At 41.7% G+C, this 25234-nt stretch overlaps 1 protein-coding gene across 1 annotated transcript; it reads right to left on the bottom strand.

The window, feature by feature from the left end:
* Positions 1-387: 387 nt before the first annotated feature.
* On the bottom strand, positions 388-14749 carry aldh3b1 (aldehyde dehydrogenase 3 family, member B1). The gene is made up of 10 exons (XM_058049972.2): positions 14404-14749; positions 13620-13804; positions 12732-12842; positions 10788-10908; positions 7431-7516; positions 5240-5321; positions 4729-5121; positions 3066-3232; positions 2894-2993; positions 388-988 (listed from the first exon to the last, which is right to left on the bottom strand). Exons 2-10 carry the CDS (start codon positions 13779-13781, stop codon positions 801-803), a joined length of 1410 nt encoding a protein of 469 aa, XP_057905955.2. The 5' UTR covers positions 13782-13804; positions 14404-14749; the 3' UTR covers positions 388-800.
* Between the last annotated feature and the right edge of the window lie 10485 nt (positions 14750-25234).

Here is a 25234-nt window from a genome sequence, read left to right as displayed (position 1 = left end):
AACCCCTAAGACCAAACGTTTGGGGAGTGACTTAAATTGTCTCCTTCAATAACTTTGCACTTTATTTTTCATTGCCTGTTTGTATCAGTTAACATCCTTAAGCAACAGAGTTATTGAAACAGAATTTAAGTCACTACTAATTTTTAGCCCACTACTGTAATTGATTGATCGTCAGGACTTGCATGCACCAGTTTAAACAAAACTTTTAAACAAAAAGCTTTCCTTTGGTGAGTAACTGAAAAAAGTACTGGATTCAACTCTAACCAGGAGTTAGAGTAACCAAGTGTAAAAGACAGAACATTTATAAAAGATGATATAACCAGTGGTTAAGAAAACGCAGAGGAATTATTGCTCGGTGCAAAAAAATACAGATAACACAATGCCATTTATTATTTAAGTAAAGTTTATTAAGTAAAACTTCCATTTAAAATAGAAAACAATCATTTCTGAATATCCTCTAAATGACATGAAAGGAAACCCAAAGACGAATAACAATAAGATAAGCTAAAAAAAATCAACATGAAAAAAACATTCACACAAACATTGAAGGTATGGCTAAGCTAATTACAAGGCATCTTTGAATACGTATTAATGCGTATTGAATGCTGAAGCTAATGTAGGTAACTCATACAGTGATGTAGAAGCCATAAAGAACAGTTCATTTTCTGTATTTATACAATAAAGGTCACTTTAAAAAGTGAGACTATAACCAAATGTGTCAAAAGCAGATTTTCTTATGATTTATAAATTCAAGTCATGACAATCAATAAGAGAGATATCAATTATTACATGGTCTGTTGTCACATAATTGAGCAAAAAGTCTTGGGTGCAGCGGTCCAGCGCAGCCAGCTCAGTTTATCATCTCGGTATGGTGGGTAGCGTAGGCCGTTCAGTCTTTCCAAAGCCCAACCACGCAACATGCAGGCCCTCCGATGGCTGAATGTCTCAAAGCCCCAGCGGCCATGGTATGATCCCCAGCCACTGGCCCCTAAGGGTGGAAGCATGGTTGGATGTCACTATTACACCACACATTCATGTCACAGAAAAAGAGTTTCCAAGAAGCCCAAGTGAGATGACCCGCCCATAATTGCCAAGTGGGAGAATGTATTGGTGTATACAGTGGTGTGAAAATTATTTCTTATTTGCGTGTTTGTCTCACAAGTGTTTCTGATCATCAAGCAAATTTAAAAATAACTCAATGACAACACAACTGAACGGCTGAGTGGTTAGCGCGCAGGTCACTCTGCTAGGAGACGCGAGTTCAATTCCACCCTCGGCCATCTTTGTGCGGAGTTTGCATGTTCTCCCCGTGCATGCGTGGGTTTTCTCCGGGGTCTCCGGCTTCCTCACATTCCAAAAACATGCTAGGTTGATTGGCGACTCCACACTGCCCATAGCAATGAATGCGGGCTCCAGCACCCCGCAACCCTCATGAGGATAAGCAGTAGAAAATGAATGAATGAATGAATGAATGTTTAGTGCAGTTTTAAGCTGTAAAAACTGCCACAAAGTGGCAGGAGTGCATTTGATAAAAGATCAGCATGGCTCTTTTACAGGTATTGAAGCTCCACAACAAGGAGGAAATGGAAAAGCATGGAGGAGTGTGCAGAAGACTACCATTGAAGGGAAATTTTAATGCATGCACACACGCGCACATGTGCACAAACACTGTTCAGTTACAAATACTTCATGGTGGTATATTTGTAAATAAATTTGTATTTTGATGTAAAACATTTTTGTGTTGTTTATGTTGTGGCAGAGTTGTTTCAATATTTTGGCTCAATAAATATGGCTAAGTTTGTGTCAAAGTGAAAGTTATACTTGAAATCTGTCTTCACACAAAGCTGTTTTTCACCCTTTTTTTGTTGAGAACTGATATTTTGTTGAAACTTACCAATGTTGTACTGCTGATTACTAAAGAACAGAAAACAATAAAAAAAAAATTCTGAGGAAAAACGAAAGTCTAAGCTTTCTTTTGGTATGTACTGTAGCCCTAGAACGCAATATTGTATGTGCCTTGAAAGATCAGCCAAAATCCTCTAAAATAGCCGGTACCGGGGGCGGATGTCTTTTGAAAAATGTCTGGTAATGAATGAGTTAATAATAAAAGGTTTCATTTATAAACACCATCAGTTGTGTTGTCATTGACTAATATTGAAATTTGTGTGACAAACGTGCAAAGAAATCTAATCAGGAAGGGTGCATCTTTGTTACATAGGGATGTCTCGATCCGATTTCCAGGATTGAGATCGGCTTCTGATCTGCTGTATTTTTGAAAATCGAATAATATTGGCTTGCGCCACCACATTGGGCCGATACGGTTACCATATCATGTTTGGAATTGAGCCACACTGCACATGGTGGGTGCGGTAATGCGCCTCAAATCTGGTTGCCTCTCGACTCCCACAACCCACAAGAAAAAGAAAACACAACATGTCCAAGACACTTTCAGACATGTCCTGAAAGCACCATTGTTTCTGCAAGGTGAAGCTCACAACTTAAACACTGTGACTATAATTCCATCTTTCATGCATCATCTTACATTTTACATTATCATTCAATAGTGATGAGTACATACACTTTTTATCATTTAAAATGTGTGCGAGGCATATTTAAGAGAGAAGGGGAGGAATCTAAGAATTACTGTGCAACAGTCATTTTTTGTGTAAATGTTGATCCAAATGCGCTGGAGAGCATCAATGCAGCAATGGTAGCAAAAGTTTGGAGGGGAAGTAGCAGGCTGTGTGTCAATAATACGTTTACCTGTGTTATACCTGTGTATAAATTATTCAGGACTTTTCCCCATCCGCTGGTTGCCCTGAACATAACTTCCCCCAAAAGCTGGGAGCCACTGTACATTAAAAATATATATTTTTTGTCTTTTGACACTTACCTACACCCCCGAAAGGCAGTCCTGGGAGCGACATGTGGACAATTCCATCATTTGAGCAGAACCCACCACTGCTGGTTTTCTGCAGCACTGTTTTTATAACCTTCAAGAGGAAAGAACACTGAAATAAATGTGGAAACCAAAGACAAAAGATGACAATGATGTGTTCCCTTACAGAGGTTTCGTCAGAGAAAACATAGAGGGCCAATGGCTTCTCCTTGTCATTGACAAAGTCAATGGCTTTCTCCAGAGACTCAACACTAATGATGGGAAGAATGGGGCCGAAAATCTCCTTTTCCATTAGCACGTCATCTTTAGCTACATCCACCACCACTGTGGGAGCTGAAAGAAATGATACACATTTTTATTATTAGTGCCTCAGTACAAAGGGCCGTCTTGGAATCACAGTGTTATTTCTTCATTATATTATTATCGTACGTGTGAAGAAATGTATACTAAAATGTAGAAATGTAATACTATTAAGAAGAAATATAAAGGGCTAATTTTGTGGCGCAGAGCAAGGTGGCGCATGATGGCGTAGGGTGCAGCAGCCCACGAAGTGGGAATTTGGTCCAGTGCACCAGCAAATTGAGCGCAGCCAATTTGTTAGATTGGACTGCGCACATTTTCAGTTTGGCACAGTGACAGCCTGCCAAAGGTGCGGAGAAAGCTTGCCAGCTCCAACCTGGTCTATTCGGGGCGCAGGCGAAGCGCAGCCTGTTTAATGGTAAATTGGCTGACGGTGTAGACACATCACCAAAACCTCACAGGCAGAGTTTTGCACACATTTCAGTGGAGAGAGAAAAAGTGACAGCAACCACTATTTAATGTGAACAAAGCATGTATTAATTGTCCCATCACATCTGAGACTTCACGCACAAATTCAACCTGACTGTACCTCAAAGTACGATGCCAACGGGGCAGACTCAACACTGGGGCGGGGAGGGGGGGCTAAATAAATGGCTTGTGAAAAGTGAAACTCCGGTAGAAAAAAAGCACAAGACAGCTCCACTGACATCTCTGTAATTGTGCTAGAAGCACGCCAGATAGCCACTCCCATAGCGCGGACTTTGTGGAAACAGAGAGTGACCCATAAGACAACTAAAATCAAGGATTAATATAAAGTTGGTTGTTAAAATCTGGCTGTAGGATAGATTTTTTTATTGTTGAGTTTTTCTTGAGGAGGATGAGGAGGAAATCAAAGGTTCTCCCTTTTGGTGATGTAGAGCAGGAATGTTGGTGGAAAACAAGATGCTTGGATTAGCCTGATGTAACTGTCAGGAACAGATGACGTGTCTCACGAGGTGGTGTATGTGGTGAATGACATGCACGGTGGCCTCTGATGTGCAGTCCAGTCTGGCGCATTTAAAGGCAATGAAAAAATAAGAAAAAATAAGAATCTACAAAATCACTCTTTGTCTGGCCTGTCCACCTTGGACCAGTATGCCTTGGGAGACTATACCAGGGCCATATAAACCTGTCAACAAGACGCTTATGCAACAGGTAGGGCTCTAGAACCCCGTTAAGAGAGGTAGCACTTTGGCTGAAATGAAAACAGCTGTGCTCTCGCGCTAACATCAAAACCACGTTTGAAAGGAAGTTATTAGCAGATCCGCTCAGTCTATTCATGTACGTTGCCGACGCTAAAGTGTCTCTGTTAGCCCTATGGACTAGAGAAAAGTAGGACTACAGCCTACCACTCTGAAGGGTGAGAGAGATTGAGACAGTGTGAGAGATTCAATAGAACACTCCACGATCTCCTGCGTACGCTTCCATATGTAATATGGATTTTGTAAATTGAACTCGGTAAGATTGAAATTATTGCAAGACAAATTCACCAATGTATTTGTCCTCCTGGTCACTTTGTCCTCCCATGACAACCTTGGTGCTGGACTTCTTCAGTAGTTCTGTCAGATGAGTCCAGTGTCGCTGTGACACAATGCGACAAAAGTCGGGAGATGTTTGAGGCTCCTCGCCATAAAAATCCTTAAGCGTTTCACACAAGGCTGGGAGAAGGGCATCGCATGTGGCCTGGGAGCACAGTACATAGTCTGGTGCAACACAGCTCTGTCCAGCGTTAAAAAACTTGGCCCATGCTAAGCGGCGGGCAGCAGCCGCAATATTCACTCTTCCATAAATTAAGCATGGACATTTGCCACCCAGCTCCAGTGTAACTGGGGTCAAGTGAACTGAGGCTTGCTGCAGAATACTGCGGGCCACGGTCTGAGAACCTGAAAGAAGAGGAAAGTCACAGCTACTTTGAAATTAAATAATGGCCAAATGCACATGTTAAATACCGCGTTGTATAAAGTATATTGTACAGTATATACAGACACCAGAAGATTTTACCAGTATAGAAGATATGGTCAAAGCGATTCTGCAGAAGTGCCTTTGTCTCTTCTGCTCCACCACTAACCACTGCATAACAGTCCTGTGAAATGAACAATAATTAATAAGTACAAACAAATGGCTAAAGCCATGTTTTTATAATTTTAATTATAAAAGCTCCTCCAAAATATACCTAATTTACTCATGAAGAAGAGACAGACAATAAACAATAAACCTTCTGGACATTAATATATACAGCACATATAGAGCAAATATGCAGGAAACCAACTCACACTGATCAGTATCTTTTATGGACATCAGAAACAATTATTTCACAGTTACTAAGAAAAAGTAATCCAATTACTGATTACTGAATTAAAAAGTAATGTAATGGTTACCATTACTTTTTCATTCATTCATTTTTTACTGCTTTTTCCTCACAAGGGTCGTGGGGGAGCTGGAGCCTATCTCAGCTGTCTTCGGGCGAGAGGCGGGGTACACCCTGGACTGGTTGCAGCCAACCATAGACCCACGCATGCACGAGGAGAACATGCAAACTCCACACAGAGATGGCCGAGGGTGGAATTGAACCCTGGTCTCCTAGCTGTGAGGTCTGCGTGCTAACCACTCGTCCGCCGTGCAGCCCCCATTACTTTTTAATTCAGTGATTAGTAACTTTTTCTTAGTAACTTTAGAGATTACTTTATTTTGAAAGTAACAAAGTTACATTACTAGTTACTTAACAGCGGCTGCCTGCAACATCAGCAATGTTTTTAAAGTTGAACTTGAAGTTGAAAATTGGCTTTCTATTTGCTGAAAAATAGTGTAGCGTTGGGGGTGTTGTCGAAGCTGCTGTTTGTGTGGACACTAGAGGGCAAGTCGGGTTCAGGGTTAGGGTTGGAGCGGGCATTTGGAAGAAAATTGAGTAGAACAAGAGTTCTAAGGAAGTGATGCTGTGTGTTCGCATGAGTAGTCTGCCGGCAGGACAGTAAGCGCCTTATGTTGTTTTTGAAAATAAGCGGCCAACTGAATGCAGCCATTCTAACTACCGTTAATCAGCCGCCGCTACAATAGTAAGTGACTGTGGATAAGTAACATTAATCAGACTACTTGTTTTGAAATAGTAACGTGTTAGATTACTTGTTACTGAAAAAGGTTATGCAAGAGTAACGTGTTACTTAGTTATTTAGTAACACGTTACCGACATCACAGATCAGAACACCCCATCGCTCATAAACTCTCAGTAGTAAGAATGCTGTATGACAGAGTATGCGTGGTTACAGAGAAAAAAGACCAACAAGAGGAGGACAGACACATTAAAACGGTCTCAATACCCAAAACGGGCAACACAAGGAACTAAACAGCAGGCCACACAACCCCATATATCAGGAGCATCGCACAAAAAATACAGATGGCAATGAAAAAAAACCACAAAGTCAATACATTAATTGAACCACATAAAAAGTTCAGGCATTTACTGATACACCACAAGGATAAAATAGAGCCAGAACAAAGAGGCAATTGAAATTCTGAAATGTGCCCATTGAACCATAAACCGGGATGAGGGGGCGTTTGTACTGACTGTCCTCTCTCTTTGTTTGGCATATGTGATTGTTAGACCAAATTAACCTCATTGGACAATTTCTGCAAAGTAGGATTCAATATTAAAAAACTGAATATTTTCAAAAAACCTGTTTGACTTTCCAAAAACATTCTTTAACCATAATTAGAGCCCCACAGACACCCCTATAGTCACCTTTACCTGAGTATTACAGTAGTACAGTATAATAATTATTATTATATGATTCTTTGTTTACAACACATTGCTCAACTGTAATGCAGAGGCTACGGGATCACTGCAGGGACATTCGAGACATCCTCTGCTCTAAACATAGCATGCTACATACATAACTAGTTCGCCTTGAATTTATTTATTCTAAATTTAAGAAAGGATTTCAGGATCAAGGATTGGAGAAAAGAGCCAAAAACCCAAACCCTGTGTCATGTGTTACTCCATTCACCTTACTTGTGTACAATGGTGAAGTTAGTTTTTACTGACATAGTAGTTGAACACATATTGTGATAATGATTATTTCTGAGCAGTTACCCTGGGATTGCCACAATTTAAGAGAAAGGATCATCAGGAAAACCTGAAGGGCCTGTAACATCATTAGAAGACAACAGCATTGTTACCCCTCAAAAGTTTCTTTACCTGTGACAGGTATTTCGGGATGAGCTCTGCGATCAGCAGGTCTGTGGCAGCACTGACCTCAGAGGGTTTGATGATCACACAGTTTCCTGGTTGGATTCACAAAAATGAACAGTAAAAACAAAGACTCTAACACTCTAACACAATGAAGAGAAGAAAAGAACACTTATATACAATTCAGTTTATAATTATGTTTACATAATTTAGGGCATAGACCAAGATACACAATGCATCCGTAAAGTATTCACAGCGCTACACTTTTTAAACATTTTGTTACGTTATAGGCTTATTTCAAATTGGAATACTTGAAATTCATTTTTCCCCTCAAAATTCTACACACAACACCCCATAATATCAACATGAAAAACGTACTTAACACACAAGCAGTATGTATTTACAGCCTTTACTCAATACTATGCATGCACCTGTTTCCTTAAATTTGTGGGCTGCAAAGGTCTGAAAGTCAGCCACTGTCCCTTTTGGCAGACTAACAGCTAGCAATGGAGCTATCAGCTCACTGTTAGCGCTTTTGCATCTATCCATTGTCTTTGCAGCTTGTCCTTAAAGGTGCTGGAGCCTATCCCAGCTGTCTTGAGGCGAGACACGGGGTACACCCTGGACTGGTCGCCAGTCAATCACAGGGCACATATAGACAAACAACCATTCACACTAACATTCAGTTTTCACAATTTAGACTCTCCAATTGACCAAATATGCATATTTTTGGAATGTGGGTGGAAGCTAGAGTACACTGGGAAAACCTATACACGCACAGGCAGAACATGCAAACTCAAACGAAGATTCATGATTTCCTGACTGTGTGGGCAAAATGCTCAAGACCAGGCTAACCTGTTAGTGAAAAAAACAAAGCTACTATGAGGCACATTATGAAGGCCATGGCATTGGACGACCTGTTGCTTTACTTTTGGAAAGAGGCTCACATCAAGTCTGCAGTGTAACCCACTGTGTAAGTTTTGATAATTTTGTGAAAAAATTCAAAATGAACTGATGTACAGTAATTTAGTAGTTTGGACGGCAAATTTCATTATTTTTACTGTACTACCTCATGTGCAGTTACAAGAAGTTTGTAAGTTTTCACAGGTATTGTTCAATGTTTTCCACCGATTGAACCATTGAAGGTGTATGTCATCAGTTCATTCATCCATTCATTCATTCATTCATTTTCTACCGCTTAATCTCACAAGGGGGTGCTGGGCCTATCCTAGCTGTCTTCGGGCGAGTGGTCGCCAGCCAATCACGGGGCACATAGTATAACAAACAACCATTCACACTCACATTCATACCTATGGACAATTTGGAGTCACCAATTAACCTAGCATGTTTTTGGAATGTGGGAGGAAGCCGGAGTCCCCAGAGAAAACCCACGCATGCATGGGGAGAACTTGCAAATTCCACACAGAGATGGCTGAGTGTGGAATTGAACTCGGGTCTCCTAGCTGTGAGGCCCGCGCTAACCACTGGTCCGCTATGCAGTTGTTTTAGAAAACAACAATGACAAAATATAGGACCAGACAAACACACTTTTATTTAACTGAGTCCCAAAATACTGCAACTACATTTTGAAATGTTTTAAAACTTTGCATGCACAACCTTAACTGTTTGTAACACACATTGAAACAAAACCTAAACTAACAAAATTATCAACGTTAAAATAATGACAGCAGTTGGTTGTGACTTGAAGATATGGAATTGGAAACATTTCCCCACACTGACCATGAACAAAGGATTTGAAAATGGTTATAGATGCAGAACACTAATTTATTTTCCAATATTAGCAACAAATACTTTTACTACACGGAGAGACACGAGAAAATAGAAATAAAATGAATCTGAGAATGAATTGTGAATATTATATCAGACACTATGGTTCACAGTATTCTGCTTTCTCCTTAAAAGGCAACCCATTATGCTTTTTCCACTTTTCTGTGTGATAAAACTGCCCCTTTGTGATGTCACTGAGGGGCGGACTTCCTTATATGGGCGTGGCTGTACGCCACATTTGTTTGCAATGCCTAAAGACACCATCATCAGGCATTCATGTCTATTCGAGAAGAAAGAGACAAGTGCTCTTACCTCTAGAGCACGTCAATGGAGTGTCAAGACACTGCAAGTTTTCTCTCCAACCAGTTTCTGCAGCTGGTGATTTAATTCATGAGCTCCTTCGCTCAAATTGAAGGAGGTGTTAATCATTAAAATCACCTGTTTTATGACTGGCTGGAAAGAAAACCTGCCGTGTCTAGGCCCTCCATGGCATTTGGAGTTTGACACCCCTGCTCTACAGCATAGCCTTTCCATAATGTATGTGTAAATTGTAGCAATGCAGCAATTGTCATTGACCTAGTTTTGCAAAAAGGGAGGGGGAGGAGAGGAGATTACGCCGAGAGGGCAATCCCTTTTTAAAAAAATAACTACAAATAACAATGCCACAAACATGACATGATTGTGAAATTGCCACAATGCATACGGTAGATAAGTAGCAAAGAATTAAATCTTTAAAAAAAAATCTTGTCAGAAAACCCCACAAAAACATAAATTAAGAAAATGACACAAAATGAACATTATTCTGCTGCAACCACAATTTGCAAAAATACTACAAAAATAAATAAATATCAATGTTTTAGAACTAATAAACATGTACCTTGCCATTATAGAAAATTAAAACAGATACTGTGCAGTCACATCATGGAAGTGCGCCGATGTGTGCTATGTTTCACTCCCTACCGCAAAAATGCTACGGTACGTTTGAATGCCTATGTTTTGTTGTTGGAACAAGAAATGAGTGTTATGGATGTAAAATGAGACAGGCGGAGGGTGACCTGGAGTAGATGTGTATGCATTACATACGTACCTCTAAAATGACGGCGGTCTTCTCTTTAAGCTGTAAAATTCAGAGGTCTTGCACTCTTCTCTTGGTACAGTCCATCACCTTTTGTCTTTTGTGCGGTCAGTTTGTCATGTTGTGTATCTCTCTCTGGCAGCTCAAAGCTCTAATATAAACAAATCACGGTCTTGTCTCATCTAAGATGGTGGTGTAAACAAACCCGACGCTAAACAAGCGGGACAACGCAAACCGAGGCAAAATTTTAGGTAAAAGTTTGAATGTAAACTTGGACCATGCAAAGAAGTGTGAAAATAATGGAAAGAATGAACTATGTGGCTAGCAGTTGTGTTAAAGTCCTGTCTCATGTTTTACAATGTACTTGAAAGAGGGGGTGCTGTGATTTTCATTTGACCGCACAAGGTGGCAATTGACAAAAACAAAGCAAAACAAAGATTTTGTCACTATCTCTTTGGATGGAGGTTTAGGTTTTTGTGAAATTATTGTACAGTACATCATACCTGCTGCAATGGCACCAACCATGGGTAAAAGCAGTAACTGCAACGGGTAGTTCCATGTTCCAATGATAAGCACAACTCCCAATGGTTCTTTCCGCACAAAACAGTCATCTAATTTTGTGGCCTGCAATTAAACATAATATACAATATTACAATCACTTAGGGTCACTTTCAGGTTAACTGGCAACTCCAAATTGTCCATAGGTATGAATGTGAGTGTGAAAGGTTGTTTGTCTATTAGTGCCCTGCAATTGGCTGGTGACCAGTCCAGGGTGTACCCCGCCTCTCAGCCGAAGACAGCTAAGACAGGCTCCCCGCAATCCTAGTAAGGCGGACAAGCGGCATAGAAAATTGTGACTCAATGAAGAATCACTTTGGTTTGTAGAACACCTGAAGCAGCTGACAGGTACCGGCTGTTCCAGTGTGTTGGAGAAAAGGGTATGACAATTAGTCAAACCTCAGCTATTGGAGGTGCAATGTGGTTTTCATCCTGATCATGGAACACTGGGCCAGCTTGTCTTACTTCCCTACGGAAACAGCAGCCCCTGGACCCAGATATGTGAAAGAAAAAGGATGGATGGACAATCAAGTTGTGATTCACCATTGAACTGATCTTCTATATCACATATGTCAGAGTCAAGGCCCGCGGGCCACATCAGGCCCACGAGAGGGTTTTACCTGGCCCGCGTGATGATATTAATCTATTATTAGATTCGGCCCACAGATAAACTGTACTACATTTCCCACAATGCAACAGGGACGCGGGAGCATAGCGGGAGGCGGCTTAATTTATTCAGCAGTCATTCAGCATCAGTCATTAGCATAACAGCAAAAGTTAATTTACAGATACCCATCAACAATGGCAAAACGGAAGGTGGACGGTGAAAACAGGGTCTTTCAAACAAGGTGGGATTTGAGGCCTCAAATCTCGACAGAGTCTGTTCAGAAAAGCCCAGTCGAAAAAAAACTCATAACATAAATTTTATGTTATGAGTTTTTTATATAAAGGACATTTCTATTTTGTGCCTGCTGAAATTAAAAATGACTGACAGAGTCATAAGAAAATATTGCTTTATTTATCCAATCATATTGTAATATATTTGTTATGTTTTCAGTAGGTTAAATCTTGGTTTTAATGAAGATTGGACAGTCCGGCCCTCGGCTTGTGGCCAAATGTTTTATTTGGCCCTCCGTCCATTTGACTTTGACAGCCCTGTTCTATATGCTTAACCTGTTCGGGTCACAAGGAAGCTGGTACCTACAGAGGGCAAGAGGCTGGGTACACCTTGGTCAGTTGCAGAGCTCATAGGGACAATTTAAACTCACATTCACACCCACGTATACTTTAGATTAGTCAGTGTACAGCTTGCATAGCACTATAGATCAACTCAAGTACCGTAACTTCCAGACTACAGAGTGCACCACTTTTTAAGCCGCACCCACGAAATCGCTCTCTCCTTTCGTTGTTGCAACTATTGTCACCTCACCCCAAGGCACTAAATATCTAAATGATATATACAGTATCGAATTGGGAAAAAAAATCGGCGGTATCGCATATCACTAATGATGAACACTTATGAATCACTATGAGCTGCAGGGTTCAAAGCGTCAGAAAAAGTAGGGGTTTTTTACCCCGGACATTACGGTAGTGAACATACATCCATCTCCCAGGCCCTAGGAATCCAAAGTACTTCGAGAAACTGAACACATTTGAAGATGGCATCCTTTTTTTGAGTGGCTTCAGTACAAACAGCCAGGTTTGAGCATGTCTGCAACTGTCATTCACACTGAAGCACGGCACTGCCCACACCTGCTTAAACCTGTCAGAGAGCGCCTCATTGTTCAAATAGTTGGCAGGAGAACATAAAAAGTTTCCTGCTTGGAGTAACATGTCCTTGGACCAAGTTCATATTTTTAGACATGGTAGAAATGAAGACAAAGACTTACCAGAGTCTTATTGACATAGTCAGACTGCATCCAGCTTGGTAGGTTATTGATGGCATAGTGTATTTCATTGATCACGATATCAATCTCAGCCAGAATGGCCTCAAATTTAGGCTGATGGGAAAGAGAGCATTGAAGAAGTGACAAAAGAAAAAAAATCATTTTTCTCTAATCTATCAGTAGAAGTATATCATACTGGCTTAAAATAAGTACAGTAAAGTCTCGTTATATCGATATTCTCTGGAGTCGGAAAAAATACCGATATAACCGGACTATCCATATATCCGATCCTGCGCCGAACTGCATTAAAAGTGGGCGGATCTTTGATATGGCATGTAATTTTCTCCTTGAGTTCATGGATTGCGTATCTAGCATGCTTTTGTACTACAATAAATTTTGTACTACAGTAAATAAAAATAAACTTACGCTGTAGTGATTACCGGTTACCGGGACATAATTCACCCCGGAACTATCGATAGGAAAGGTGTTGCCACCCGGAGGGGTAGGCGCGAGGGACGGGTGTTTTCCGCTGTGTGTGCTGCACTCTGGTGGTGGAAGTGTGAAAAATAAAGTTGACTGGAAGCAGCCGTTCGCCGTGTTCTTTTTTGGTATTGACATCCTTAAGCAAAGATTGATTTACGCTGCTTTTGTATCGATATAAGCAGACCAAATTGGCTGGCGGGAGATGAAAAGGGCATCCTAGTAACCGGATTATCATACTAACCGTGTATCGTACTAACGGAGCTAATTATATCATAAAAGACTAGAAATTTGCCGGGAAATGAAAATAGTATCGTAATAAGTAGTAATTCGTTTTAACCGATATCGATATAACGAGACTTTACTGTATGTGGATGCATGAGTACTACGGGTATGAATCGTGAGTATTACCTTGCCAAGGTCCTTGTGCAATGCACTCAAAATATCCTTCTCGTTGTCTTTAATCATGGACATTAGTTTAGAAAGCTGTGCACAACGAAACTGCTCCGACAATGTGATGCCAGAGCGGAAAGCCAACCGCAATCTGTCCACAATTTCCCTCTGGGTGTCCATTCTTTCATGTAGAAGACCCACAGCTAAATATTGGCACAAAAAACAGTGCTTACAACAGGAAACACTGTATCACTGTAACACTGTAAAACACTTTCAGTTTGAGTTGAGTTTGCAAAACAAAACACTTGGCTTTTGCATGTTTCAAAAGAATTTATTTTTTCTTTTCTTTGTCCTTTCCTTCTTTGCCCTCCACAAGCTACGTTTGCCTCAGTTTGCCTTATTTGCTTATTCTGCATTTTATTTATTTCCTTAATCACTGCCATAAACGGTCAAGCCGTTTTTATTATTTTTTCCTCTCATTAGTAAGTATATGGTAACACTTACAGGTTTTCAAAGTCAAAACGTATATGTCAATTACATAAACTTGGCTTCTTCCTTTTCCATGTTGAATTGTTCAAGTGTAAATGTTCCTAAATGTAACGCATGTCTGCAACAAATCAACCATGACCATAATATTTTCTTATTTACAATAGGGGCGTCCTTGGTCACCTGATTTGTTGACAATCGCGTCTGAGTGACCGAACATTGACCCACTCCAGTTCACAACAGATGATAGCCGAACGCGGAAGTACTCAGTTACAGTATTTTGCTAACTTGACGAAATAGTAAAGAATTCACGTACCCGAATTGTTTGTCCCTGCAGTTTTATCCACCCTGGAGCAGCGATGAGATGATCACTGATAAGTTGTACTTTGAAGAGCTCCCACTGAGGGGGTGTGACGCTTTTCGACGGATCTTGAAAAACGTGTCTTACTGCTTGTAAAAATGGACTTCCGGTTCATGGTTACGAAATCTCGGGCAAGGATTGTAGAGTTAAGAACGGAAATGCCGACTCTACGGCCAGCGAATTGAACAGAGTGAAGTATGGCATGGAGCTGAAACTCCGCCATGATAGGGTGCCAGAGAGGTGGGCGGGGCTAGAGGACGACTGTACCTACATGTGGATGTCAATCAAAGTTGAACAGCAGTATGAAAGAAACTTTTTCCTTCTGTAATTTGTTTTTTTGCCTTCTTTTAAATGTTACCAACACTTAACAACCAACATGCAAACTCGTAATAATAAATAATCAAATAAATACATTATTTTAAAAATCTATTTGTTAAAAATCCAACCTTAGTGTTACTAGGCTTAACAAGCAACATTATTTATATAATACAGTATTTATATTGTATGCATATTAAACTGGAAGTATTTACACAATGCAACATTTATTTCAGTAAGGGCATTGTTAATACATTTGTTAATACATACATGTCTTTAATCTACAGTAAATCATCATCACTGTCTTGTCATTAATTCAGATAATCATCTAGGGAAAAATAAATTAACTTCAGGATATATTGTGTGGGAGTTTCATACAATATACACTTCTCCAATATTCTGTTTATTTACAACAACCAATGTTATAAATCTAAAACATTTTAACACACTACTTTTCTTTGTTTGGGGGGCACTTGGTAATACTCTGTAGTCTGACAAGACAAAAAAAAAACAAATGAAGACTTTGGAGTGGCCTAGTCAAAGTCCTGACCTGAATCCTATTGAGATGCTGTGGCATGTGCCAAGGCGCTTCATGCTGGAAAACCCTCTAATGTGGCTGAATGAGAACAATTCTGCAAAGATGAGTGGGACAAAATTCCTCCACAGAGCTGTAAGAGATTCGTTGCAGGTTATCACAAACGCTTGATTGCAGTTGTTGCTGCTAAGGGTGGCCCAACCAGTTATTAGGTTTAAGGGGGCAATCACTTTTTCACAAAGGGGCCATGTAGGTTTTTTCTACTTTAGTAATAAAATGTTCATGAAAAAACTGCATTTTGTGGTCAGTTGTGTTGTCATTCGCTAATATTTACATTTGTTTGATTTTAGTGGAACAAACATGCGAAAAAAGAAATCAGAAAGGGGGCAAACACTTTACACATATATGTATACTGTATATACTGTATATAAACATGTATAAGCCAGATTTTGGATTGTCATATTTATGTGTGAGGGTGCTGTCAACTCAAAATTTTATACAGTATAAAACACCTTGTAATTCGTTAATTCCATCACCATTTTATGAAGTGTTATTGATGATAATACGTAATCATGGTAATACAGCACAAACTGCTTCCCAATGCAGAAAGTGTACTCTTGTTTCTAAATACGGGATGATTAAATTTTTCCAGGGAAGGTTGGCAACCCTATTTGGGAGATATGTGTGTTATAAATAGTGATATAAACGGGGCCCTCAGGGCAATTGAATCGATTGCAACGGGACTGGTCTTAGTAAACAGGTTTTGCTACTTCATCCATGAACTCATCCACATTTTATTGTGATCTTGTCCACAACACAAAAGAAAAGCATCAAGTATTTTTTATTAATATACTTTTGATTGAAGTATAATATTAGTGTTATAGTGCTAATATAAAAGTATGAGGTAGGCATTAGTAGACAATATAGGCCCTGGTCAGGCCAAGTATTAGGATTGGGGTGGAAGGTCAGGGTTAGCATCAGCATTAGGTTTAGGGTGAACCCTAGATAGATAGTAGATACTTAACTTTGCCTGTGTACTAGTATAAAGGGTGTCAGACAGTGTGGCTGTGCAGAAGTTTTGAAACCTCACTCACTGATTGGTTTTCTATGATATCGAGCTGTTTTGCTCGATATCATTGGATGGAAACTGTGGGTATGTTGAGTAAGAATTGTGAGATATACAAATTGCCCACACTGTACACATTTAAAGTGAGGGACAGGAAGTAGTCTGCACAAAAGTGGATGAAAAGAAGAAGCATTCAGCGTTGAAGCGAAAATCTCTGTGATAATCAGTACAAAAGGAAATTTAAAGTTTTAATGTTTTGCATTTTGTTCCCATTCTCTACAGAACATGAACAGAAGCATGACCTTTCTACTGAGGTGTATACCAAACCGTGAAGATGTCATACTGTTACACCCCTGAATCAGACCCTTTCCCGTCTTAAATTTTGTTCTTGAATAATCTTGCTGGCTGCACGGTGGACAAATGGTTAGCTTGCAGACCACACAGCTCAAAGACCTGGGTTTGCTTCCACCATTGGGCATCTCTGTGTGGAGTTTGCATGTTCTCACCGTGTACTCCGGATTCCTCCCACATTCCAAAAATACTAGGTTAATTGGCGACTCCAAATTGAATGTGAGTGTGGTGTGAATGGTTGTTTGTTTTTCAAGACAATTTGTGATTGGCTGGCGACCAATCACAGGTGTACCCGCCTCTCGCCCGAAAACAGCTGGGATAGACTCCAGCATGTCCATGACCCTCGTGAAGATAAGCGGTAGAAAATGAATGAATGAATGAATAACCTTGCCGCTTCATTTCATCTACTATGTGACTCCAACACAATATGTAACAAAGTTGTCAATTGTTTTCTTAAAATATACTGGAGCAGCAGACTAACTGAGACACCCAATTTAAGTCAAACCCAACACTTTTGGCTACGGTTGTAAGTTAAGTTAGGAAAGAGGGTTTGGAGGCTGTGCAGTGAACTTCACGGGAGGAAATCATATTAACTAGGTGGAAGGAATATTTAAATTATTTTTTAAAAATGTATATTTGAACTGATTTGAACTTGATTGTTAGAGCTGTATTTCATATTCAAGCATGAAGTTGATTGCTGAGCTGTACACCACATGAGGAAGTGAAGGAACTAAAGTTCCATTCATCCATACAAAATACTGGAATTTCTTGTTTACCCTTAGCAATGAAAGTGAACCACACTGCAGCTCTTTGATTTTACAATGTCTTCACATTGAAGGACTGTCTGTTTGTTTGTCTCCTATATTTTTGTGTCTCACTCATATAACTATGCACTACATTTAATCAAGTAGAACCAAGCAGCCTCAGGCAACTCACATGACACATAATTACTTCCAGGTACATACAGCTTCGGTACTCTCCCACACATCCACACAGACACGCTTTTGACTAACTACAGATAATGGGAGAACCTGGCATCTGCAGCTGCGGCCTGCTGATAACGGCTGGCTCCACCGCTCCACCCCACCCGCCCTGAGTTGGTGAGAAGATGTCTGCCGAGGAGAGGAGGGGGGCCGCCTGTGATTCGCCAGAGATCTACCGACATTTCTTAGCATAATAAAAGCCGGGCAGGGACAGTTAGCTGTGCTCTGTTACCTGTAAGTAAAACCAACTTTGCTGTAGGTGCAGGAAAAGACTTATGAGCCTGGAGCTCCGTGTAATCTGACTGGTCTGAGAGTAAACCATATAACTGACAGGTTCATTGTCTTCTCTTGCCTCCAACACGACACCCACGGGAATCACTGACCTAAAGATCAGAACAAATTCCAACAACTGGCAGATTTCTTTTAAGTTAAAACATGTTCTCAAATAAGAAAAAGACCCAAATAGGTCTGCACTGAATATTACAGTTGAAAATACTGTACTTGTATAATTAAAGGCCTTGGCAAGATCCAAAAAAGCAGCTATGCAGACCTTTTTATTGTCCATGGCGGTGATGATGTCATCAAGACTTTGAGGACTTTGAGTTCTGAAACCTGACTGCTGATCTAGGATATGATTGGTGTCAATGAAGTGAGTTAACTGTTTGAATTACTTTTCAAAAACATTGGAAAGGCAATGTGGATGACTCAAAGTTCTGAAAAATTTGATCAAGCAACAAATACAATAAAGTAAAACACATTTTAAAATAATTTTTAATGTTATTATTTGCATAAACAAATAAAGATTATTGCTCTTTTAAATCCATCCATCTGTTTTTCTATATCGCTTATCCTCATTAGGATTGTGGGGATATGCTTGAGCCTATCCCAGCTAACTACGAGACTGGTGTACACCTTCACACATTACAGAAACAAAATGTTATAACCTACCACTAGTACACTGTTACTGATAAAATTTTGTTAAGATATTATAGCACACATTAACATCATCCACATTCCATGATGATCAGCTTTAACACAACTCAACATACCCAATTATACAAGACAATGGTACAAGACATGTCATTCAACCTGTAGGCTGCAGTAGAGCGACACATGAAACATAACAATTTGCAGACAATAATAAAAATGTTATTAAAAGCAGTGCTCATATTTGACTGCACCATGAAGGTGACAGTGACAAAAATCATCTCATTACAAACTCTTTACATTGTAAAGAGCCACATGCACATCAATTCCCTAACACCAAATGGCACATATGGGACTGAATCAAACACAAAATTTCAACTCACCTTCACCGCTATTTGATCTCCTTTTAGCCTTGTTTTTCTTCCATTCTCCTTCATTCTTCTGTCTTTTCCTTGGGTTATGTCACGATGTGGGCGTCACCCTCTCGTGACAGCTCCTTTAGTTTCCTTCCTTGCCTCTGTTCATGCCCTTATTTTGGTACTACTTCCTTTCTTGTTCCCTTCTGCTTTCTCTGACTCTTTTCACACACCTGTCTCTAATTTCCACTCTCCCTATTTAGTTCAGGTGTGTGCTCTTTCGTTTGTGGCTTCATTGTCTTTGTTTGTTGACAGGTTATTTGTTATATCAGCTAGCTCATTCATGGTAAAACTGCACTAGGATTGTATAAATTGCAGTATTTTTGCGACTTCGTATTCGATCAAAATGTACACAAAACAAAACAGGATGCGCACTGATACTGGCTTTCTGTATGTGCAGTGCCAATTGTATTCTTCTCTCTGATTGGTCAGATTATCAATAGATGGGAAACTTGGGCCAATCAGAATAAAGAAAGGGATTTAGCTCCTTTTGGTTGAAATTTGAAATGGAAATGGCGCCTTTTGGTTGAAAGCATAAATTTCATATCACTTTTTTTCATATTTTTAAAAATAATTTCAAGACCAAAATATGTGATTTGGATACACATGACAGAGATCTATTAAACTCAAATTAAATGCAACTTAGTGAAAATTGGATTTAGCGCCTTTTGGTTGCAAGCTCTTCATATGTGTACCCCGCCTCTCGCCCACTGGGATAGGCAGATAGACAGCTGGGATAGGCTCCAGGACCCCCAGCAACCCTTGTGAGGATAAGCGATAGAAAATGAATTAATGGATTTAACTTTAAATTAATGCTGCACATTTTTTAGCCAAATAACTTTAGACAGTTCATCATTTGCATAAATACATAGAGCTGTTATTTATTATTTGTTACAGCTTGTTGTTTTCTGTGTTGTATTTTGTGTGCTGCATCGATTTGAAGCTTTTTCTAAAATGGTGCATTCAGGTGCATAATGTAACACTATAACACAGACATCAATGTTAAACAAACCTTTGGACAGACACTGTCTTATTCTGATTGTTAAACTTTCCCCTTCAATTTGGTATGAAATGAGTATGCAGACTTAAAACATAGCCATCCTGAGTGGGCAAAAAAGTGAAGCTTAAATTAAGTCTATTTAAATTAAATGGATGGATGGAAAGGATGCCAACATCTGAAAGAAATAAAGGATATGTGGGATGATAACTATCTGTATGTGGGATGATAATCTATTTATCAGTGCTCATGTCAAACTTTATCCTAATTTCACCATGTAAATTACTATAAAATTAATGAATCAATGAACTATTGTCAACATTTCAAGTTAATTAACATAATAAGGTTTATGTTTTTGCCTCGCCAGGGAGGCGTCCGGGAGGCATCCGGACTAGATGCCCGAGCCACCTCAACTGACTCCTCTCGATGTGAAGGAGAAGCGGTTCTACTCTGAGCTCCTCCCGGATGGCTGAGCTCCTCACCCTATCTCTTAGGGTGAGTCCAGCTACCCTACGGAGGAAACTCATTTCAGCCGCCTGTATCCGCGATCTCATTCTTTCGGTCATGACCCAAAGCTTGTGACCATAGGTGAGGGTGGGAACATAGATCGTACAGTAAATTGAGAGCTTTGCCCTCCGGCTCAGCTCTCTTTTCACCACGACGGTCCGGTACAGCGACCGCATTACTGCCGAGGCTGCACCGATCCGTCTGTCGACCTCACGCTCCCACTTTCCCTCACTCGTGAACAAGACCCCGAGATACTTAAACTCCTCCACCTGGGACAGGACCTCATTCCCGGAGGGAGCACTCCACCCTTTTCCGACTGAGAACCATGGCCTCTGATTTGGAGGTACTGAGTCTCATCCCAGAAGCTTCACACTCAGATGCAAACCGTCCCAGTAAACGCTGAAGGTCGCAGCCCGAAGAAGCCATAAGAACCACATCATCTGCAAATAGCAGAGATGAGATTCTAAGGCCCCCGAACTGGACTCTCTCAACACCTTGGCTGCGCCTAGAAATTCTGTCCATGAAAATTGTGAACAGAATCGGTGACAAAGGGCAGCCTTGGCGGAGGCCAACGTTTACCGGAAACAGGCTCGACTTACTACTGGCAATGCGAACCAGACTCCTGCCCCGTTTGTACAAGGATCGGATAGCACATAGTAACGCGCCACCAATCCCGTACTCCCGGAGCACCCCCCAAAGGACGCCGCGAGGGACACGGTCGAATGCCTTTTCCAGGTCCACAAAGCACATGTAGACTGGTTGGGCAAACTCCCATGCACCCTCAAGCACCCTCGTGAGGGTGTAGAGCTGGTCCAGTGTTCCACGACCAGGACAAAAACCGCATTGGACCTCCTGTATCAGAGGTTCGGCCAACGGTCGTACCCTTCTCTCCAGCACCCTGGAATAGACTTTCCCAGGGAGGCTGAGGAGTGTGATCCCCCTGTAGTTGGAACACACCCTCCGGTCACCCTTCTTAAAAAGGGGGACCACCACCCCAGTCTGCCAATCCAAAGGTACTGTTCCCGACTTCCATGCAATGTTGAAGAGACGTGTCAGCCAAGACAGTCCCTCAACATCCAGAGCCTTGAGGAATTCTGGGTGGAACTCGTCCACCCCTGGAGCTTTGCCACTGAGGAGCGTCTTAACGACCCCAGATACCTCAGCCACAGTGATGGCACTGTCCACGTATGTGTCCTCAGACTCTGCTTCCTTTATGGAAGGTATGTCAGTGGGATTGAGAAGGGCCTCAAAGTATTCCTTCCACCGTCCGACTACATCCCCAGTCGAGGTCAGCAGGCCCCCGTCTCCACTGTAAACAGTGTGGACTGGGCACTGCTTCCCTTTTCTAAGGCGCCGGATGGTTTGCCAGAACCTCTTCGAGGCCGACCGAAAGTCGTGCTCCATGGCCTCACCGAATTCCTCCCAGTTTTTGCCTCGACAACCGCCGAAGCCGCAAACCGTTTGGCCTGACGGTACCTGTCAGCTGCTTCCGGAGTCCCACAAGCCATCAAGGCTCGATATGACTCCTTCTTCAGCTTGACGGCAGCCCTGACCTCAGGTGTCCACCATCGGGTTCGGGGCCTGCCGCCGCGACTGGCATCGACCGCCTTGCGGCCGCAGCTCCGTTCAGCTGCCTCAGCAATGGAGGCACGGAATATGGCCCATTCGGACTCAATATCCCGGTCCTCCCCCGGGATGCAGGTGAAGCTCTGCCGGAGGTGAGAGTTGAAGACTCGACGAACGGGAGACTCTGCCAGACGTTCCCAGCACACCCTCACTACTCGTTTGGGCCTACCAGGTCTGTCCAGCATCCTCCCCCGCCATCTAATCCAACTCACCACCAGGTGGCGATCAGTTGACAGCTCAGCCCCTCTCTTCACCCGTGTGTCCAGAACATGTGGACGCAGGTCTGATGATACGACTACAAAGTCGATCATAGACCTGCGGCCTAGGGTGTCCTGGTGCCAAGTGCACTTATGGACATCCCTATGTTCGAACATGGTGTTAGTTATGGACAAACTGTGGTTCGCACAGAAGTCCAATAACATCACACCGCACGGGTTCAGATCAGGGAGGCCGTTCCTCCCAATCACGCCCCTCCAGGTCACACTGTCATTGCCCACATGGGCGTTGAAGTCTCCCAGTAGAACGACGGAGTCACCAGCTGGGGTGCTCTCCAGCACCCCTCTGATGGACTCCAAGAAGGCCGGGTACTCCGAACTGCCATTTGGTGCGTACGCACAAATGACAGTCAGGACCCTTTCCCCAGCCCGAAGGCGTAGGGAAATGACCCTCTCGTTCACCGGGGCTGACTCCAACACAGAGGCACCAAGCCGGGGGGCTATTAATAAGCCCACACCAGCTCGCCGCCTCTCCCCTGCAGCAACTCCAGAGTAGAACAAGGTCCAGCCCCTCTCGAGGAGTTTGGTTCCGGAACCCAAACTGTGGGTCGAGGTGAGTCCGACTATGTCTAGTCGGAATGTCTCAACCTCTCGCACAAGTTCAGGTTCCTTCCCCACCAGCGAAGTGACATTCCATGTCCCAAGAACCAGATTTGGCTGCCGAAGACCAGGTTGCCTACGCACCCGCCCTTGACCGCCACCCAACACACATTGCACCGGACCCTTATGCTTGCCCCCGTAGGTGGTGGGTCTACGAGGGGGAGATCCCGTGTGGCTTCTTCGGGCTGGGCCCGGCCGGGCTCCACGGGTGAAGGCCCGACCACCAGGCGCTCGCCTGCGAGCCCCTCCCCGGGCCTGGCTCCAGGGTGAGGCCCCGGTATCCCACTTCCGGGCGAGGTACGGTTTCTCCTCTTGTTTTTAATCATATGGGTCTTCTGAATCACTCTTGGTCTGTCCCGTCACCTCGGACCTGTTTGCCTTGGGAGACCCTACCAGGGGCATATAGCCCCAGACAACATAGCTCCTCGGATCACTGGGGCACTCAAACCCCTCCACCACGATAAGGTGGTGATTCACGGAGAGGGGAAGGTTCTGTCTCATCTGAAAACACTGACCTCGGATATTGTGTTTTTACAAGAGACCCATTTAAATAATAAATCACACGGCAGATTCAGAGCAAAGTGGATAGGCGAGATTTACCATTCGACTTTTTCTTCCAAAGCAAGAGGCACAGCAATCGTAATTAGGAAAGGCACACCCTTTGTGCAGAAAAAAACAATAGCTGATAGAGAGGGATGCTATGTTATAGTGATTGGAGAGATTCGGAATACCCCATTCACTCTAGTAAATATATACGCACCTAACATAGGTAACCCGATATTCTTTCAGAAAGTCTTTGCATTAATACCAGATATTTCACAGAGTAATCTTATAATTGGAGGAGATTTTAATACCGTTTTAGATACATATCTAGATAGATCCTCAACAAAAAATCTCCCAAAAATGCTTCAAGTGAATTCCTAAACACATACATAAATAATACTAATATTCTAGACATTTGGAGGATGATGAACCCCTCAGGCCGGGATTTTTCTTTCTACTCATCGGTGCATAATTCTTATAGTAGGATAGACTACTTTCTGGTCGATGCCAAACTGGCACCTTATACAGTAGATGCTCGGTATCACAGCATTGTGATCTCAGATCACAGTCCACTCTCCTTCTCAGTCTGCTTAGACCATATAGATAAACCACACACTTCTTGGAGGCTGAATCCTTATTTGCTTACAGATAAAAAATTCTGAGATTACTTATAGGACCAAATTTCATTGTACTTTGAGATGAATGATCTCCCAGAGACATCTCCCTCTATTCTGTGGGAGGCGTTTAAAGCCTATATTAGAGGTAGCATAATTTCATTTGAAGCTTCAAGGAGAAAAGAAAACATATCCAAATTAAAAGATCTAGAAGAACAGATCAAAATGTTGGACCAGGAAAATGTGCATTCTCCATCTGCATCACTACACAGAAAAATAACAACATTAAAGTATGAATATAATCAAATTATGTCTGTGAAAATAAGCAAAGCATTCCTGTACACTAGACAAAAGTTTTTTGAATTTGGTGATAAACCACATAAATTATTAGCTCGGCGACTCCGGAAAATGGAAAGTGATAGGACAATTCATAAAGTAAAGGCCCGTGACAACACTATCCTTACAAAACCCAAAGATATTAATTACAGGTTTCTTGAATTTTATACTGATTTGTACACTTCTAAATCCATGTCAGAATTTGAAATCATGAATACATTTTTAGACGAATGTGAGCTGCCGAGGTTGACAGCTGAAGATTGTGAATCTTTAAACGCAGAACTCACAATCAAAGAGGTTCAAATTGCTATTGCCTCAAAAAAGTAATAAAACACCAGGTCCTGATGGCCTCCCTGGAGAATTATATAAAACATATAGGGAAAAGTTGTCCCCCTACTTATTAAAAGTATTCCAACACGCTCAGGAAAGCAGAGATTTACCTCCAACACAAACTGAAGCTGTGGTCACCGTAATTCATAAAAAGGGAAAGGACCCTCATGAGGTTGGTGCTTATCGCCCTATTTCACTCTTAAATGTGGACGGGAAGTTATTTGCCAAAATACTAGCAAACAGACTAGGCCCCCTGTTGGGGAGGTTAATCCACCCAGACCAAACGGGTTTAATACCAAACAGACACTCCACTTTCAATTTGAGACGCCTGTTTAATATTCTCTATACAGAGAGACTATCACACG

The sequence above is a fragment of the Doryrhamphus excisus genome, linkage group LG16, assembly GCF_037039965.1.
Source record: "Doryrhamphus excisus strain RoL-2023G ecotype Guam linkage group LG16, RoL_Dexc_Guam_v1.1, whole genome shotgun sequence".
Taxonomy (NCBI): Eukaryota; Metazoa; Chordata; class Actinopteri; order Syngnathiformes; family Syngnathidae; genus Doryrhamphus; species Doryrhamphus excisus.
This window is presented reverse-complemented; position numbering and strand designations above follow the sequence as displayed.